This window comes from Lingula anatina, chromosome 1 (genome assembly GCF_051362555.1).
Source record: "Lingula anatina isolate TDL-2025a chromosome 1, LinAna3.0, whole genome shotgun sequence".
NCBI classification, from domain to species: domain Eukaryota; kingdom Metazoa; phylum Brachiopoda; class Lingulata; order Lingulida; family Lingulidae; genus Lingula; species Lingula anatina.
Window position 1 is genome coordinate 58857277 of NC_141767.1, and position 20113 is coordinate 58877389.

Below are 20113 nucleotides of genomic sequence, written 5' to 3' on the forward strand. Positions count from 1 at the left end.
AATTGTCAATGTCAGGGATGTCAAAGCTTGAAAAAGTATAAATAACATAACATAAACCAATTAATTAGCATTTATTAAACAACAAACCCCAACTCAAAACCAATTGATTTCTAGGGTAAGAAATTCCAGGTACATTACAGATAATAGAGGGTGGGGGCAAGTGCATGTACTGGTACCAATACTTTAATTTCCCAGCAAATTAAAGTTTTGGTTTGTTTAAATAATCTTAATGAAGTAAACTTTAAGCCACTGTTTTACATCAGCTACCGGGAGTATATTCTAACAGAATACCAGAACATTCCACAATGATCAGGCTTAAAATATAAACAATATTGCATGCATGTTAAACATGTTTAATTAACATATCTGAGTAGCAGACTTTATACATTAATCTTTGCCATCATGAATCCATTTTTTTTTAAATTTTGATCTACATGTATAAAATTAAATACATTTACTGCTTGTATTCAAATTAGAGTTGTGAGTGATTATGAGGAAAAATAAAATAAGGCCATTGCCATAGTACAAAACACCCAAAAATATGATAAATTTAAATTGTAATAATGCAAGAAATTGTAAAAGCAAAGCTTCTGTCTTTCATTCATTGCAGCAGTTTCAATTCAACTCATAAGTCCACTTCATCAAAAGACTGACTTTAACATACGTGTACCTCCTATATGCAAACACTGATGACATTTGCACCTCAACAAGAAGCCATGTCAAGACTGTTAGTGGGACTTTCATTTGTAAAATGATCAGTGTATTTCGTTAAGCATTCTTATCATCTGAAAGTTTTAATCAGCTGAGAGATTGTGAGTTTTTGTCAGCAGTTCAACATATAAATGGTTCTTTTTTCCACAATCAATACCATCCCATAAAGTGAGGAAAAATATTCTGGATTGTGAAGCAAGGAAGTGTTCAAATTTCCTGATTTTAGTGCAGATAACTGAAAAGGCCATGCATAGGGAATCAATCTCTCCTCTTACAAACACCCACCAAGTGACCAAAGCAGGGAAGGGGCAGACCCTAAAATATGAATAAGCACGTAAAGTGGTATGGTTAGTTAAGTTACTGATTGACGTAAACTGACCAATATCTTAAAAGGGACATATTATGTTCAAGGCACAACAGCACAGATTTTATGCACCTTAGAGGTATTAGGGATATACAGATATGGCAAAGGCTTGCTGAGAGATAAAGTCACAGAATGTACTGGAAACTAAGATTTTAGCTTTAAATAAATTAAATAAATAAAAGAAGACAAAAGTCTCACCAGATGAATTCAATTAAGTATCAAAAAATAATAATAATAATAAAATAAATAAATAAAAGAAAACTGCTGTGTGCAACAAATGCCAAGATCTATGAAATAAATGTGGGAATAATTCTTGTAATAGTTTGTCTGCATACTGGGCACTTCTTCGGGTGTGGCAGTTGTTCAGCACAGTCTGCACATAGACAAATGTGTCCACATTCTAGAAGCACTAGCTCTCTAGGGTTAGAAAGACAAACTACACAGAGTTGACTGTCAGGAGCAGAACCATCATCGTCCCCATTATCCCTTTGTCTTGTGGTTGTAGATGTCTGTCTGGCACGCCTTATTTCTTCATACTCCTGGCTTTCGAGCCACTGTTTGTATTTCTTTCTTAGATAAAAAATGAGAAGAGCTAATCCCACTGCACTACACAATCCTGTGATCACTTTAAAAATGGTTCCTCTTTTTTCAAGTCGTTTAATGATCTCATTTTTACCTAGAGTTGACAAAATGTACTTAGCTCCTTGTACACGGGGTGGTTTAAGTTTCAATTTGCCATCTTCTAAACATATTTCTCCCACTCCAAGAAGATGGGTCCCAATCTTTAACATTTGTTCAGTTTCTTGGTATCCTTTCACAGTGTCACCCCACCAACGATCAATGAGCTTAGACAAAGCTCCAGATTCATTAGGCACAAACTTATCATACGTAGTGTAGAAGCTTTCTTGAAGGTAGTTGGCTTCCAGTGGTGATATTACAAGCATCTCTGGACTCATTGCAATCTCAGGATTTTTAATGAACATTGGGACATCATAGGTATGATCAATTATTGTCTTCACATCATCTGCCCTGGAATGTAGGGTAATGTGTGAAGGAAACATTTGCTGCAAACATGTAACTTCAAATAGATATTCTAGGCACAGACTCACAACAACAAATATAACCATAAAACCACTCTTAGCAAGATCATTTTATTTTACATGTAATTAGCACATAATATGACATTTATTCAACTTGTATTATTGGACACATGTTGAAAATGTTTAATATATCAAAATTAACCTTTAATATACAAATAACAAGCCTATTTTATGGAAATTTATGAGATCTTATGAGATTTATGAGATGGAGGAGCAAGATTACTTTTATTTTCTTGTTTACAATGATTGAACTTCTTTCTCAATTCATACATACCAAAATCCACCACCAGACTTCTTAGACCTATGTTCAGACTTTATTATTCTGTGAATAACACCTTGATCCTCAGTACGGTAATGACTTTGAAGAGGCGTGGATGTAGCATGCACCGTGCCTTCTATACATGCATAAGCAAGGTGTGGACTTTCTTGACCCTGAAGTTTCTGGACCAATTCATTGTTCAGCTCACATTGAGGTGCTTTCTACAAATGCATTTAAACAAGATTTTATGTTTGGACAAGGACAAGTTAGTAGAATAAAGCTATATTTCACATTAAAACTATGTCAAATGACTAGGGATAAGTTTCTTTCTACAAACTGATAATCTTTAATAAGACAGGTAGTTACAGACCTGATAATTAATTTTTAAAATGTTTTCATATGCACTATAATTTATTACTAGGGTGTTTTTACCATTGTAACAGTTGTGGACTAAGAAACAAGAGGGATTCATCTCTATGTTGCTTGGACGCCTTTTCAACATCACCAGTAAAGTTGGGTAACTATATTACTGCCAGCTTGTTACATGTACAAGTACATGTACAGGTACTGTATTCTTTCTTTTGCATTTTATATATATACTTTGCTGTATATCTAATGTATATAATGTTAAAATAAGCTAATATCTTACTTCCTTTGAGACATGATATTTAACCTTTGAAGTGTATTTTATGACTGTTCAGAATATTCACGAATAATTAAAATAATATTCTTTGATAACTTAAAGGTAGACAGTCAATTGACATTCAGGATAATCGCGCACGGGCCACTTTGTAAGGGTCAATTAGCTCAACAGCACAAAGGGGGGAGATAAACCTTTGAAGTGGGATTTAGTCTAAAAGGAAATAGCCTGCTCCAGGAAATAGGGTGACTAAATCTGGGCAGGGACGGAGATAGAAGAACTTCACTCGGTCTTGTATTATTTCCTTCTCGTGCTTAAAATTCCTGAATGATCTATAAATGCTGCCCTGTTTTAAGTATATATTCATATGGTGTTTTCGGTCTTCTCAATATCACACTAACTTTTGACACTAGAGAAACTAAGAAGGAATTATTATACGAAATGGAGAGAACTCTCCACTACTGCATGTGTTTTTAGAAAGTGAATGTTAAAATTCATAATTACCTTGATCGAAACTTTGTTGTTCATTTCCTAGAACCAGCGTGGCACTCAACAACTAACCCCAAGAACCAACAGGTTTTAACGCTATATCACAACATGCTCAAGGCCAGCTAAAAAGTTGGTACTTAACAAGACAAGGGGCCGGGGTTCGGGGGGGGGGGGGGGGGGGGGGTTCGAAAGACCCCCCTCCCCCTTTTGCCGGGAAAAAGTCCCCCCTGCTTAAGAAGGTTTCATGGTAAAAGGCCCACATTTTTCAGAAAAAGATCCCCCTTTTGAAATGGCTGGTTACGGGCCTGTCAAGTATACATTATTATTAAAGCTAGGACAGGTGGAGTTGAACACGGAATGAAACCGAACTCACCTTTAGCTTATTTGCTGATTGTGTATTGCTTTTGTATAATTCATAAAAAAGGTAAGTCAGCAAAATGTCGACCCCTAGGGCAATCAACTCTCCTTCTATCATGCTGCCTTGACGTTAAACACTTCAAAAATTAAGTTCCAAGTGTTCAGGAAACCGACCCACCAAAACTCTCTCGCACCTGTGCACCCCATGCAGAATGATCCCCTAAATTGTTTTCTGTTAACAATATTTCATTGATTTATCTCAAGTGCTATCAACTTATCTAATTATATTTATAATTCATTGGATCTAAAATAACATAAAGATTAAATATAACATATTAATAACTTTTAAAATCTAATTATCCTGGAACAGATTTTCAAGATCAAATCCACGAATATATCTCTCGTAAATTCTCGTGAACAGGCGAGAAGTGGTTGTCAACGAAAATTGGTGTGCAGGAGATAGACTCACATTAGTGGTGTTTTATTTCACTTTTTTACTATAAAGATGGATGATCTCCAATCAGCAGAAGAGGTAATGAAAGACACTGTTTGTTTAAAATCTGTGGGGAGTAAGCTAAGACACGAAATACGTCAATTGCATATTATTGTCGATGTTTGTTGAGCACTATTGCCGTTGCGTTGGGCAGCAAAAATTGAGTAGTAATACTAATGGCCTGGCTCTCTTGAAGGTTGTACATTATTTAATTTTCGTATAAGCTCGAACCAAGGCTTTTAACTTTGTTACCTACATAATTGTCAAGAGACTAAATTACGTTTATTATATATTATTCTTTACTTTACATGATATAAGGTCCCATTATTTAATTATTCCAAAGCCAAATTTGTATAATCATTAATGGCTTTTATTTTAATACATTTGATTTTATTTTAATATTAAAATACATTTTATGTGACTCTAGACACAATATTTAAAACTTGTCACTTTTCACTGTAAGTTTTACCCCCCTCACCCTCCAACTCTGTTATTAATGGTTTGTGTTGATTCACAGTTACTTGTGTTTTCATATTGTATAAAATTAGTTGCCCTTGTTATTAGTGCCAAATTTAATCGGCAACAACAAGAGAATAATTTTTAAAAAATTGATTGAATAAAATTGAATGAAAAAAGGAGAAAAATAGTAGTATATGATCTATATTAATTGTTGTTTCATTCTGATTGTACCCAATTTTAAGTGTATGAAAGAATTGTTTAAAATGTTGGCTACTTCATGATGGTTAGATTGGAAAAATATTTAATTTACATGGGTTTATAGCAAAACAAAAAGTATTTATTATCTATTGTTATGTTAAATTACACATAAAATTACAGGTTTAATGCTTTATCTCTTCTAGACTGCATTTATTGTGGATGAAATAAGCAATATTATTAAGGAGGTGAGTAATTTTTATTTTTACCTTATCACTCCAAAAGCTGAAATGGTTTTTCACAGTGAAATGTGTTTTCAGCCTCATCATTTTGCAATATAAACCTATCTCCACTGACAGCACTAGTTATCATCTTGCCTCTTTGTGGTGAAATTCTGATCTCATTTGGCATGATAAGTTCAATTTTGTATTTTTTATGACGTTTACAGTGGTGATTTTCCAGCTTTCAAAGTTGCATATTAATATCCTTAGAAGCTGGATATTTAATGTCCTTAGAAGCTGGTTATTTGGTTTAGGGTTTGATGCTATTTCCTCTCAATATCCTCCTAATATAATCTGAACAAGCAATGCTGAACTTTTATTCCATGGAATTACATGTAGTTATGTATTTTTTTTTTCCATTCTTTCTACATATGATAGATATTGACTTCATATTTAATATGAACCTCTAGGCACATGTGCACTCATTTGTACAGAATCTATGTAGATAATCCCTACACATCTCAATCCAGACATCATATTGATTTACTTTCAGGGGAAATGAGTCAGTTTGCACATTTTCCAAATATGCCCTCAAGTGCAGTGGTCCATGCTGATTAGTTCAGTTTTTCATTTTTTCCCTCTCTTCTGTCTCACAGATATACATTTGACATGGTGATATTTATGCTTGTATAGGATTGCCCCAAGACATACAAAACTTTGACAAAGGTCTTTTAATTATGCAAGCATCATTTGTATGTTCTTGTACATTTAATAGTAAGAGGAATCTTAGCATTAATTTTTATATCAGTTGGAAGGGTCTCATTCTTCTGACCAATTGATATTTTGAATATATGCTCATGAATAAATGTAGTTGATATTCTTTGAGCATAATCATCTTATTTACCAAATTTTGGCTATCAAACTGTTACATTTGTTATGTTACATTTCATAGTTGGCCAAATTTAGGATCTTTAAAAGGATAATAACTGTTTATTTTGGCCAAAAATGGATTTTCCTGGGATAAACGAAATTTTCTCATACTTACCAATGGTTATTGAATCCATTCTGACATTCAAAATTAGTCTCTGTTTTTTTACTAAAAAGTGTTTTTTTGTAATATTCTCTGAAGAGATAATGGCATTAACCACTGTTTTGGTGGTAAAATAGAATTTATGATATTTATTCTATGAGTTGTTTACAGAGTATTTATTGTGAAATATGGATATCATACGGACAGTTGTTATCCCTTTAAAATGTGGAGCATAATGAGGCTCCAATTATATTCATAAATAAGCACATAACTCATTTTCTTGTGAGGAATTTGACAGATGTTGAATATGTTGATATTATTCAAGCAAAAGTTTTTGTTTGCTGGTTTACATAAATGATGCAATTTTAAGTTAATTTATGTGATACTTATTTTTCCTTGTGAAGTTAACACAAAGAATTATAAGCAGTGGCATCAGTTCAATAATAAACTATTATGCATTTACCTGCAACTTTTAAATGTCAACATAATTATGACTTTGCATTCTACTTTCTAATGTCCATTTAGCTTGTTAATATCTTAATGCTTGTGTAATTTTGTAGCGTCTCTCTGCAGTTTACTCTTGTATGTGATGTGGATAAGTAACATGCCTTTGGTCTTATTTTTAGTCTGTGGAAGGTGTAATAGGAGGCAATGCATACCAGCATAATAAGGTCAACCAGTGGACATCTAATGTGGTGGAGCAGTGTCTGAACCAGTTAACAAAGCTTGGCAAACCCTTCAAATACATTGGTAAGCATTGCAGTGTGAAATTAAGAATTATTTTTCCCTTTAAATATCAACTGATAAAAGTTGTGACATGAGAGTCAACAGAACATGTCATTGAAAGGCATCAGCTTATGAAAAGGGGAACAGAACAGACAATGACTGCAGTTTACTTGTTGCCTAGGTCATTGATTTTTAAGGGATAATTGGTGCCAGTTAGGAACATAGGCCGTCAGCTTGCAAATAATATTTATATTTAGATGATCTTGCAATCAGTATTGGAAATTAAATTGACTTACAATGGCATCCGATTTGCTTTTATATCACCCAGAGGTTTCATAGTACTTAATAAGTTGACCACCTTCTTAACAGGAGGGGATGATAAGAGTCCATAGTCATATATAGTTGCCAAGTGAGGATTGTTTTCATATAATTACATTATACTCTAACATTTTGTGGTGAGTTTATTGTAAGTTCCAAGTCCTTATGGGGGATGTATTATTTCTCATATTGTTTGTTCATGATGAGTTTTTTTAAAAATAATATTGCAGCTGTTAATATATTTTAATGTTACTGAAACAATTTTTCAGTAACTTGTGTGATAATGCAAAAGAATGGAGCAGGACTACATACAGCCAGCTCATGCTTTTGGGACAACACAACTGATGGTATGTAGTAATTTTTTTTTTTTTTTTGTTGTTGTTGTTGTTGTTAACACTATACAAGTAGTTAACTTAGACTGAACAGCCTTTATCTGACACAATAAATAATATCATGATCATTTATAAAATGTTTATAAAATGCAGAAAATAAATTCCATTTACAGAAAAAGTAAAAAATTATACCTTAAATAATTTTTATCATCAACCCACCATCACTTGACCTAGTTCTAAATTCTTATATACCATATACCACATATTTTTCTATTTGGCTTAAGCCAAGTTTTAAAATCTCATTATTTTGAAAAGGATGTAATATAAAAGACCAAACTATTAATGGTGGGAAAATTAAAGACAAATTATTCCATTTACCACCTTTAGGTTTATTGCTCAAACACATACGGAGGTACATGATAAACAGAAAGAATATCTTCAAATTGTTAAGCAGGAGAATTAAAGAAACTGTTCCAAGGATGGTTGTCAGTTCCTTCATGCTTTTCCACTTTTTGTTACAGGGAGTTGCACTGTAAGGTGGGAGAACAAGACCATGTACTGCATAGTGAGCGTATTTGGACTGGCAATCTGATGAGAAAGTTTCATTTGTTCCAAAAAGACGTTAACTACAAGATATTCAATAAATTGGAGATACACGACTGTAGTCTTTTAAATACATTTCACTATTGAAAAATCCATACCCCGCATTCCAGGGTTAAGTCCCCCATTACCACAAGCTTTTGTTGAAATTAGGAGAAATGCATAACACCCTCTACTTTGTATTCAAATGGTTATACTGTATGATAACAGGTGGGATATTGTCTGTGCATTTCCTCACAACACAGACAAAACCAAATTCTATCATTAAACACAAAAATGTTATTTTATTTGGGTTAATACCCTTTTTATTAACTTAACAAGATGTATATAAAAATAATTTACTGTACATAAAAGTTGGGACAGTATTATTCCTAATATCTGAACCTCTTTTTTTGTACAGATAATCTGTAAGAAACTTTAAGTGTCACAAATCAGCAAAGAACTTGTACATTGATATTATTCTGAATTGTACTTTTATGTCTGTAGATTATAGTTACTTGTATTGCTTTATCCTTTCAGAGTATGTTGTTAATGTAAAGTGCTGTCTGTGTATGCCAGTTGTGGTCTTGAGTGCTTTTATCTTTTGCTCTGTATTGACATATTTAGAGTCTGGAACTGATTAGCTTTCTAATAAATAATAAATAATACAATAACATGACTTTGTGACTTGTTACTGGGGAATCTCATATTAGAACGTGATCTGACGGGTAGGATTTTCTTGCAAAAATTTGAGTGGATACAAATGCATTCCTTAAACAGTACATTTTCTTTTTAGGTAGATAAGTTCCTGAAAAGAGTCAATTTTTGTCATTTGACCTTTTTTCTGTCAGCTGTCTGAAGTATTTGAGAGTTTCTCCAATAACTGATTCAGATGACTGCTGTGCATTTTCAGCAGCAGCACCATGTTTCCACTTTGTTTTAGAAACTGTGTTTCTCTTATTTGTCTTCTCTTGACCAGAATCTTCTCTTGTGCATTCCGAATCTCCTGCTAAAGGCATTTCTGTGAGTGTCACTGAGAATGCACTTGATGTCCTATCAACAGCTTTTTTCATACCAACACTAATAGGTTTTGCAGTAGGCGCTTCATATCGATCCCAACTGTAAGGATCTGCTTGGCTCGGGTACACTGGAAGAGGTTGATCTTGGGTTGGAGGAGCGGGAAGAGAGCTGGGCAAGTTTCTCACAAGTCTCTTATAGTCCTCTTCACTCATGTGACTTACTTGAGAAGGAACTTTGGAGGTTTCGTGCAAATATGTAGGCATTTGTTTATTGGCGTTTTCCATGTAAGACACAACCCCATATCGAGTCTGATGACTTGAATGTTCAGAAACAGTGCAATTTTGCCTTGAATGGGCTGACATGCCATTATTTGTTCCAAAAGTAGAACCTGTATAGGAGTTAATCACTGGATATTGTCCAAAGGGTGAAATGTTTGCATGTACCTGTGAAGGCTGCAATTGCTGACTTACAAAAGGATTAGGTAATTGCTCTTGTTGTGAAATAGGGTTCAATAATGGAGTTGCCTGTGTAGGTGGCATTGGACATTCTACTTTGGATTCTGCAACTGACTCCTTTGTTTTTACTCGTGTTGGAGGTAAAGGTATGTGAGACAAATCTCTGACAGCTTCGCTAGTAATTTCCCTAACCAATTTCTTTTTAAATGGCATTTCTCCGCTGTTTTTACTGCTGGAAGGTTTACTTAGGTTGGCCTCATTTGCACACATTTTTGTTGTATTAATCTTAAGTTCTTCAGAATTTGGAGTCTTCAGTTTATTATTACTTTTAAGAGTATTTTTCCAACTTTTTTCTGACGACTGTTGGTAATAAGATGGAGGAGGAGCAAATTCTTCTAATCTTTCATCTCGAGGATCAGATCGTGCCCTTTTCTTTGGAACAGCAGTGTCAAAGTAGTTGTCTGGAGGTGCAAATTCTGCCACTCTTTCAGCATCACTGCATGAATTCCAACTAGCCTCAACACCTAAAATGTATGATTGATGCCTCTTAATTATTCTGAGTTCACCATATCTAGTGAGAAGATGTATAAAACACCATCTTTGGCTCCAGTAATTTTGGTTAAATATTTTGTGATTGAAGTTCTGTGGCAACATGTAGTGCTTTATCAGATTTCTGGCATAATCCATGTTAAAATGGCCAATAGTATAAATAGTACAAATCAAAACTACTCACTTTTCTTTTCTTTATCCCATTCTCTAACAGGAGCTGTGGCACGTTTTTTATCCTCAATCTCTCTCTCTGAAATAGTTCTTGCCTCTATCAGTTTCTCAGTGACACCTGGACCAATCATGTCTTCCTTCTCTAGTAACAAAAAAGGTAGCATCATAAGAAAAATCATGTTCAAAATATACTTTTACTTTTAATATAAATATATAAATTTACTTCTTTTTCACATTTCCCACTTTCTCTGTGACACGAATCAGATCCACAGAATGCTGTAATGAAATGATAAAAGCAAACAGTATGATATGTGTATGCAGAAGAAAGATCACTATATCAAGAAGGGAATGGTGAAAGGAAAGGCAAACCTTTTACTTCAACATCTGTCTCTTTTTCTTCCTCTTTTATTCCCTTTCTTTGTCTGACCTTTGCAAGTCTGGCCTGTAACTGTGCCTTTCTTTTTTCTTTAATAATCTCCCTCTTAGATCTTTGATCTTGAGTCTATAAAAGAGTTAGTAATATAACAATTGATTATTAACTTTCTATAATAACAAAAATGGTCATGTGAAAATGCAAACTATTATTGATTGAGCACACATCACAATCAGTAAGCTGTACAAAATAAATTTTAATGTTATTCAAAATTATTCTCCAATCTGACCACCATGTTACCTGATCTCTTAATTTTCCAAGCATATCCATCTGTTGTTTTCTTGTTGTTTCATCTTTGGCAAACTGATAATATCCTACACCATGAGTTCTTATTTCTGGAATCCATGAAACATAAATTTAAAGGTTGATACAAAAATCAAGGAAATATGAATTGCACCTTCAAATAAACAGGGAGTATCAGAAAAATGACAAAACAGATTACAAACAAGCAAACAAACAAACAAAAAAATAAATAAATAAATAAATACAGATAAAAAATAACTTCTTATCTTGTGCCAGCAACAATGCTAATAGTATTACTATAACTGATACTATTTTAAGAATAAGACTTTTACCATCAAACTGTACATTAGCATAATGTACATCCCCAACTGGTTTATTCAAATCTTCTAAAGCTTCCTTCTCCCATTTCTGTCGAAGCATTTCTTTGTACATGTCATTTGACACAAGGGAAGGTTTGCTGGAAAGGTCCTCATTTGTGCTTTTAACATTCCTGTGAAACAAACATTCCTGTTATATTACAGAAAGCTGTACGGCGTCTTTGAAAAAATTATATGAACAAAAGTGAAACTTCTAATGGAATGTAATATATTTTAAATACTATCTTGACAATCTATTTTGCGATACTTTGAAACTGATCTGACTGGGATCATTTTCCAATCATATTCAGATACATTGCAATATGCTAATATGGGCCATTTATTTATATTTCTTTTTTTTTTTTTTTTCAACATGAGGTGGAAAACTGTATGTTACACTTGTTGCCACCCACCTGGTCTCCTTGCCAAGTCCTTTGTCCATATTTATCAATTCTGGCAAATCTTTTTTCATACATCGCCTTGAGCGACCTAGGCTGTCAACATAGTCAACCCTGAAATAAAAATAAAAAATAACTCAAAACATATTATAAACACGACCTAACACTGAATGTGATTAATACAGTGGCTTGGGTAAGTTGCACTCAAAATCTGGTGACCTCAGCTCACCTCTTTTCCAAATTTGTACCTTGAAAAGATCTTTACCACAGATCCCATAGCTTGAACTAATACCCTTGCAAGTATAAAAAAACACATTCAATTCTTCATGTAGTCAAAGTTTCTTTGATATTTTTTTGAAAATTGAAACAGCCGTTAAGCCTAAATGCTCACAAATGGGAACTGACAGACGGACAACTTGATTTACAGTATTGTGCCCCCTACTTCATGAAATGGGGAAGATAAGGAGCATGGAAATGTTGGTCTCCACATAGGCCTTCTTAAATAGTTTATGATCAAAATGACTGCCAATCTGACTTACAAATGTAATGGTCCTATTCAGGGCTTGACACTAACTTTTTTCGATACTGGCCCGCGATATGGGTAAATATTGCAAGGATGATTTGACACATGACATTTTACTTGGTCTTCGGGCCAGTGACCCCATCAATTCAATTCAATGGCCCTAGGTTGGTTTTCAGTGGCCCAGGGCCAGTGGGCCACCCTTAATGTCAAGCCCTGATATCTACATATCACAACACATACCATTCTTCTTCTGGGTCTGCAGGTGGAGGGATGTCAACATCTGGTTCTCTTTCTTTATCTTCTGTTTCTTTTATTTGTCTCTCTTCATGTCTCTTCTCAATAATGGCTTCATACGTTTTTCTTTGGAAGTCTACCAAAATCCTCTCATCATGTTCTTTCTCTATAAGAAAACATAAAATCAGTAGTGGCTTTAAAAAAACTTCTTGGTCTATTACAGAAATTGAACAAAATGTCTCTAAAATGAATATTTATAACACATCCAATATTCTCCCTTAACTTTCTGTCACCACTTCTAAAGAGCAAAACAACTTACCATGTATGTAACCTTCTTTTGTCATTTTTTCATATAATTTAGCTTTAGCTTCCAGTGAAGATCTAGCAAAGAAAGAGAAATAACTAATTCAGGACCTTAAATATACACTGCACACAAATTCAGTTACCACTGAATTAAGTTCAATAAATCTTTATTTCTGAATTAAAGTTGGAACATATATGACATAGCTTTTAAAATGGTGCAGTTTATACTTTTTAGTTATTTTATTACAGTTTTTACATCATGCATAAAATTATATTCCATCTGTTGGAAAAGCCAGAGCACGCTCTATGACTATTAACAGGCATGATAAAATGTAATATTTTTAAAGCTAAAACCCCATCTGTCCAATCAGTTTAAGAAGAGAACTATAGTCATTTCAAGTATTCACATTTTAGTAATGTAATTATGAAAATGGTGAAGATTTATGGCCAGTCACCTTTAAAATACTGCTCAAGCCCATTGATGAAGAGACAGACTCCCTCGTGTAAGTCAAGACAGATATAGACTCTGAAACCTGATCTTAAATATAATGTCATATATAACATTAAGGCAAATGAAGGTCCCTTACAATGTCTATGTTCAATGGCTTTTGCTCTTGCTTATCAAAACAAATTATGACCTGCACTGTACCTACCATTCATAATGGAAAATTATTTTTGCAATGCAATTATATTACCTGGATTTCTCCCAAGCACTGTCTTCCTCTTTCTTAGATTCCAAGTCCCTTTGTGCCCTCTCTGAGACTCCTGCGTTTTTATGACCCCAAATATTGGGCTTCTAGTTTAAAAAAAAATAAATAAATCTAAGTAAAGAATATAAATATTATTTCTTTTTCTTGACAACTGGCAGGTACCAGGCTGTTTGTGCTGGCTGCAGATGTGCTGTGTGGTACATGTATGTGCTAGTACTGTTACAGTGGGAATATTGACAATAATGTTACTTAAATGTAACATAGTTAAACCATTTCAAATTTTAAATAACAGACGAAACAAGCATGTATAATAGTTACTTTTTGAAGTAAAGTTAGTAGTTGTGCATTTTTCTTACTTTAGTCACAGTTTTCCCCTTAATTGGAGCACCTCCACTTTGAAGTTTTTCTTTTTTGAACTGTTGTTGTTTTCTAAACAATTCTGCTTTCAAATCAACCAGCTGAAAATGGGATATATGTTAATAAAGACTGTACGCTTATTACTCTTTTATGTCAATTCCATATAATAATAAAAATATTCCTTTTTTATGTATTCAACAAATTCATCTGAGAGAGAGAGAGAGAGAGAATTTATACTCACTGAGGCAGTTAAGTCTAATTTCTTTTCCTCCGTCATCATGGAGAAATACTGTCCTTAGCACTGTGTCCTTAGTGTCCACTACCTTATCTTGTTCATACGGTTTGCTATGGATAGAGGGCGCTATAATGCAATATGTTACAAATGTTTAAATAGATAATATTACACTGATTGCATAATAGTATAGATTAATAAAACACTGAGTGCAACATTTGTTAATACAAAACAACATTGTTGGCTACGATTTTTTTGATCTTCTAAAATTGAACATGAGGAATACATTGCTATCAACATTCACTGCTGCCATCTATCTTCAGGCAAGCAAAATGGAGGGACATTAATACTGTTGCCATGTTTTATCTTTAAAAGATTCCTTCACAATTTCATTGTTTACTGATACTGCAGCTTAACAATCATGTGTTGCTAGGCAAGGTAAGTAATAAATGTGCAATGTGTACCAAAGGTTTTGCTCTGAAATATTCAGTTAAGTCACGTTCAGGTGTGTCGATTTAAGAAATTTGTGTACTTGGGTACGTCCTTAATAGCTTTATATAGTCATAGAGCATGAAAGATATAGTAAAAATAACTGCACTTTTGCACTCTTCCTCACCCTATAGATCTTAGATTATGAATATTTTGCTAAATTATGTGGCGACTTTAAACATTGCCTCTGCTACTCAAATTAGTTTGGCAATGTTTTGATGATTTGTCAAGAAACTTTATACCCATTCAAAATATTATGAAAGCTGATGCCACTGTAGGGGTATAATTCTGCTGTAATGACAGTGCATGGTCAAATACACTGTACCTTGAAAGTTAAATGAAAAAAGATTTAAAGTTAATTATAAAAAATCTTGATATAACTCACCATATAAATTCATTAAAATATCGAGATGGTGGGTGGGTGGGAAACTGATAAATACTTCAAAACTACTAAGATGACTTCTAGGTAATGCATTAAGTTCAATTTGTAAAATGGCTTCAGAATTTTCCTTCACATCTTGCGTCTTCACATTTTGTCACCAGTAGCACTTTTGAATTAAGTTACTGTCATCAACTAGCCTATGTTTTGTGGCTGTTAATAAGTAACAGATAGGTTAAATCCTGATGAAGTATTGTATAATGCATGAAATATATTTGCATTTGCTTTTATACTGCATCATTTTGAAAGTGAGTCGGCATGTATTTGATTTATTAGAAACTTACCTATTTTTTTCCAGAAAAAAATCCTGTAACACAAGATATGTCAAAGATATAAATGTAGAGTAGTAATGCACTATGTCAGTGTAGCTTCAGTCTAAGCCAGAAATGTATGCCCTGCATGTTGATGTTTAGCTACAAACCTAGACCATACATTGGATTTCCAGGCAAATTGCAGCAGAAATGAGTACACCTGGCAGTGGCCCAACTGGGGCCAGCCCCTCTCCAGTAGGTGGCAGCACACCTATCCGGCAACCAGGAACTCTTGCTGATACCATCAGACAGGTTGAACAGAAAATAGCTGTAAGCCAGACTTGAACCTGTTACTAGATTTTATACCTACCATCACTTGTTTGTCATATAACAACACTTAGCACCTTATGTTACACTAAGGAGCAAAGGAACTGACTTTCACTCAAATCTAAGTTTACGAAAATCTGCAAGTGCAAGACTAAATTTTAAAACATTGGTGGATAATATGCCAGAATTTACAAAGAATTACAGCTTCATTGACTGCATTTTTAATTTGTCTTGGTCCATTTTCTTCGCTCTGTTGTGCTTTGTAAACTTATCATTTCTCAGTGCTAACTTAAAGAATAAGATGTCATGTAATTTCTTGCACTAACTTAATGAACTAATATTTTGCATGTTGCTTGAGCTTTACATGTTTTACATGTGAAGAATGAGAGCTGCAGAAAACTGGCAGCTCTTAACAACTTTTTATATACAGACACTGTAAGTGTCTGTATATATTATGATTGGTCTGTTTGTCCGTGTCCTCGCCAGCACTGTCCGACATTCGACATTTGCCCCATAACTGCCAAATCATATTTTTTTACTGAAAATTTACTGAGTGGCTTTGTTTGGTAAAGAGGCAGGTTGCTATCAAAATTGAGCATGAGTGGTGTATATTTACGGTAATTATTCTATGTTGTGCACAATTTTGGTGATGTTTGCCCCACAACTTCCAAACCATATTTTTGTTTTACTTTAAATTTACTGAGTGGCATTGTGTGGTAAAGAAGCTTTCAAAAATCAGCATGATTGGGTTACCTTTGTGGCAATTATTCTGTTTTTTTTTTAATTTTATTTTATTTATTTATTTATTTTTATTTTTTATTTTTTGGGAAATTTTCATTTTCAGTCATTTGCATTTTCAGTGGCTTGTATATCCCATGGAACTGAATCACTTGCTAGTTTTTCAGTGTCCAAGTTACATGTAGTACATAACATAAGAGAGTAAGAGTGATTATGCTATTTTAAAGCATTATGTAACTATTGGCCAAAACATTATTTTGTGCACTTTTTTTCTACGTAATGTCTGAACACTTAGCAGCTTTGCTGCCTTGTTTCCTGTATGGTGTCTGTATATTTGCCAGCTTTGCTGTCTAGTTGAATATTATGTGCAGTTGTTAACCTGCAGTTCTTCAGTGTAAATCTTTGCAGTGGTTTAGAGATGAACACTTGAATATTGTTTGAAAAACATGGTTGGGGATCCAATTTATATTTTATCAAGTGCTTTATCAGGTTAAAGCATGCTTAACATAAAGATGGGTTTCATAAAAGCAAGAAACTAGAAGTGGTGTATGGATTTATTTTGGCACCTGGATAGCAACACATATTAAATGATTTCGTAGTTTGTTGTATCCTCAGTTATTTGTGCTTTTGATGTGGCTTATATTGGAACCCTTCATTTTGTTGCCTAGTGGCAAAACTGAATACAACTCCCTTGCCCCTGAGAAAAAAGAGAAATAATCCTTTCTTTCTCTAGTCCTATGGTCCTGGTCCTCACAGCATCAAACATCAAGAGGAGATTAGCAAGCTTAATCAACTACGGGCTAAAGCCAAAGAGCAGATGGTATGGTAATGGGCTTTACTGTCTTCATACAGTCTTTGTTAATATGGGATTGGTCTTGTAAGGTTCTGACTGGTTCTAGGGGTGTTTTATGGATATAGACCACATGAGCATATTGTAGATGTAACATTTGTGGAGTAAAGGGAAGCATAACTGCACAGAAGTCTAACAGTGTGAAATTTAAATTTTGCAGTTGTGTGTAAAGACATATACACGTTTATACATGAATTTCCTAGAGATTTGGCACGGATACCATGACTAACATAAAGAATGCAGCACTATCAGATTTACTTTCTTTATGAATATGCTTTATATGATGTATGTAATGCAGTTAATGATGTATATTATGAAGAAATATCTTTTTTAAATTGTATTATGACCACTTCTGAATCAATTTGAATAAATGAAAATTTCAGTTTGCCCAGAAATCTCAGGCGTCAGAAGGTGCCTCTGCCTCTTCCCTCAATAGTCTTGGTGGTGCGTCTGTACCCATTCGTCCAGCACCACAGGGACCAGGTGGGTTAATGCTGGGTGAGAGCAGGGTGCTGGACAAGCGGAGGCTCCAGGAATTAGTCAAGGAAGTTGATCCATTGGAGCAACTAGATGAAGAGGTGGAAGAGGTGTGAAGATGCAGTTGGTTTATACTTCACTATGTTGAATTTTTTCTGATGCTAACATTTTTAGTAAAATATTTTTCTAACAGCAAAATATTTTAAGATATGGATTTTTTTTTAGTGATGGGTGATGTAAAATCGTATTTCTTTGTTTTACTATTATTTTCATGTATGAATGATTCTAGCTCATTTGCATTGATTTTGATGATGCAATCACTCTTTTTTAGGTTCTTATGCATATAGCAGATGACTTTATAGATAATGTAGTAAATGCTGCCTGCCTGTTGGCCAAGCACAGGAAAGCCAATACGTTGGATGTGAAAGATGTGCAGTTGCACCTAGGTAAAAAGTTGTTATATCTCTACAGTACTCCTTTTTGATATCTTTAATGTTGGTACTTATATTGGTCATGTATTTTAGATGGCCATAATTTTTTGATTGTATTTTTTCCAACTACTAAAAAAATGGACAACTGATTCCAAACTAATTTGATTTCATTCTTGAATGCTGCTACAGCACAGATATCTTGTTTGTCTATTCTGTTTGCTCAGTGGTGCTCTTAATAGTCATATCCACATTTACTCTACAATATTTACCTTTTTATGTGACATTTGTTTTCCAGAGCGTAACTGGAACATGTGGATCCCAGGCTTTGGCTCTGAGGAAGTAAGACCATTTAAAAAATCTGTAACAACAGAGGCACATAAACAGAGATTGGCACTCATCAAGAAAACTTTAAAGAAATATTAGTTGCATTATTCATTAGATATTAAGATGTATATTTCACATTTTGCTTGAAGAAAGACTGTATGTACACATATGCACTCTGATACTCTGGATATGACATCTGGGCTGAAGGATCTCAACACATTTTCAATTAACTGTGTAAATCTTAGCTGTTTAAGTTGCTTGATATTCTAGATTGATTGATTAATTGGTGGATTATTGTCGACTTGCGAATGACATCGTGCACTTGCACTCTAAGCATTTTAGGACTTCCATGGTCAAACCATTCTGTTGAACCAGTGGTCTAAACACAAGGTTATTGGCTGATTTAATATAATTGTATTGTTCTTGCATCAAAAAGATGGCAGAATTCTGTAAGAGAGTTTGGATTTGTTATTTCTATGAAGCATCACAACTGCTTCCCATGGAAGCTGTGTGCACTGGATCAGCTGTAAAACTTTTTTTTTTTAATACAAAAGCTATGACTTGATGATAATTTTGTAAAATCAAGATTTTTGTCATTTGTATCGATGGGGTCTTTATTAAGTGATGTGAAACATTAGTTAATTGCTATACTTTTGTAATTAATGCAATATTCAAGGTGACCGTATGTTGGAGTTTTGTATTTTCCCAAATGATCATGAATGATAACAAAAACAATCATATATTTAGAGTTGTAAATCTAACAAAATCAATATTAAAGGATGTATACCCTTGAATGTAGGGTAGTGTGCCTTGAAGTGCAGAATAATACACAGAATCCAAGATTTCTCCTTATTTCGGTATTATTTTTGGGTTACTTATTATTGGTGCATGAAAAGGACTATGCTGATCAAAATGTTGATAATGGGTATAGCTGGAATTGTCCACAGGTTTAATTTTTTACCTGGAAGTGTATAACATCAATTGGGCATAGAAAGTAATCAATTTGGGGAATAAAAGCTGCAGATGTCATCACAAAAAATGGTGTAGTTATCAACAGAAGGAGAATCTGGTACATTTTTGACAAGATTTCTTTCACCAATGTGAGGCAGTTTTGTTTACTTAAGTCCAGTGATATTGATGTAATTTAATGTTAGGCAGGTGTTTTTGAATTACTTTTTCTCCAACCAATTTTTATTTTCATTAGAAATTGGAGGGGGTAAAATAAAAAAATGCCAAAATAATGACTTTTTGTCACTTTAAAAAAACATTTTAAACAACGTAAACCTTAATTTTAATCTTCTAAAACCATATCTCAAGGCAGTAAGAACAGTGGTTCTAATAGAGCATTTACAACAGGGATAATCCAGGGACTAACAGATCTGTGGATCAAATGTGGCTGACCCACTTGAAAGCTTGCTGCATAATTCCCCCAACAGACACTGAATAGATTTCCTGCAGGAATTATGTGGCTAGCTTTCAAGTGGGTTGGCTAATTTTGATGTGCGAATGACCTCTGTTGTAAATGTGGCT

General features: G+C 34.0%; 4 protein-coding genes across 8 annotated transcripts; 2 read left to right on the top strand and 2 right to left on the bottom strand.

Moving 5' to 3' along the window:
* Positions 1 to 52: 52 nt before the first annotated feature.
* LOC106166391 (mitochondrial ubiquitin ligase activator of nfkb 1-A) lies at positions 53 to 4229 on the bottom strand. Its single transcript, XM_013544937.2, has 3 exons — positions 3937 to 4229; positions 2450 to 2655; positions 53 to 2104 (listed from the first exon to the last, which is right to left on the bottom strand). The coding sequence occupies exons 1-3, from the start codon at positions 4036 to 4038 to the stop codon at positions 1363 to 1365; spliced, it is 1050 nt and encodes a 349-aa protein (XP_013400391.2). The 5' UTR covers positions 4039 to 4229; the 3' UTR covers positions 53 to 1362.
* Positions 4230 to 4294: 65 nt separating this feature from the next.
* On the top strand, positions 4295 to 8952 carry LOC106166384 (dynein light chain Tctex-type 1). Its single transcript, XM_087001210.1, has 5 exons — positions 4295 to 4452; positions 5274 to 5315; positions 6945 to 7068; positions 7632 to 7709; positions 8216 to 8952. The coding sequence occupies exons 1-5, from the start codon at positions 4426 to 4428 to the stop codon at positions 8284 to 8286; spliced, it is 342 nt and encodes a 113-aa protein (XP_086857336.1). The 5' UTR covers positions 4295 to 4425; the 3' UTR covers positions 8287 to 8952.
* On the bottom strand, positions 8569 to 14408 carry LOC106166402 (coiled-coil domain-containing protein 174). 3 transcript variants are annotated; one of them, XM_013544956.2, is made up of 11 exons: positions 14267 to 14408; positions 14025 to 14126; positions 13654 to 13754; positions 12975 to 13036; positions 12662 to 12821; positions 11914 to 12012; positions 11477 to 11634; positions 11142 to 11236; positions 10838 to 10970; positions 10482 to 10610; positions 8569 to 10272 (listed from the first exon to the last, which is right to left on the bottom strand). In XM_013544956.2, the coding sequence occupies exons 1-11, from the start codon at positions 14303 to 14305 to the stop codon at positions 9092 to 9094; spliced, it is 2259 nt and encodes a 752-aa protein (XP_013400410.2). In that variant the 5' UTR covers positions 14306 to 14408; the 3' UTR covers positions 8569 to 9091. The 3 variants fall into 3 exon arrangements, with proteins under 3 accessions (XP_013400410.2, XP_086857317.1, XP_013400411.2); XM_087001191.1 differs by lacking the exon at positions 14025 to 14126 and having other exon boundaries at positions 14267 to 14377; XM_013544957.2 differs by lacking the exons at positions 13654 to 13754; positions 14025 to 14126; positions 14267 to 14408 and adding an exon at positions 13414 to 13620.
* A 126-nt stretch (positions 14409 to 14534) lies between these two features.
* On the top strand, positions 14535 to 19824 carry LOC106166403 (transcription initiation factor TFIID subunit 12). 3 transcript variants are annotated; one of them, XM_013544958.2, is made up of 6 exons: positions 14535 to 14695; positions 15631 to 15766; positions 17235 to 17321; positions 17735 to 17938; positions 18160 to 18274; positions 18555 to 19824. In XM_013544958.2, the coding sequence occupies exons 2-6, from the start codon at positions 15647 to 15649 to the stop codon at positions 18680 to 18682; spliced, it is 654 nt and encodes a 217-aa protein (XP_013400412.2). In that variant the 5' UTR covers positions 14535 to 14695; positions 15631 to 15646; the 3' UTR covers positions 18683 to 19824. The 3 variants fall into 3 exon arrangements, with proteins under 3 accessions (XP_013400412.2, XP_013400413.2, XP_086857322.1); XM_087001196.1 differs by having other exon boundaries at positions 14566 to 14695; positions 15484 to 15766; XM_013544959.2 differs by lacking the exon at positions 17235 to 17321.
* The last annotated feature ends 289 nt before the right edge of the window (positions 19825 to 20113 follow it).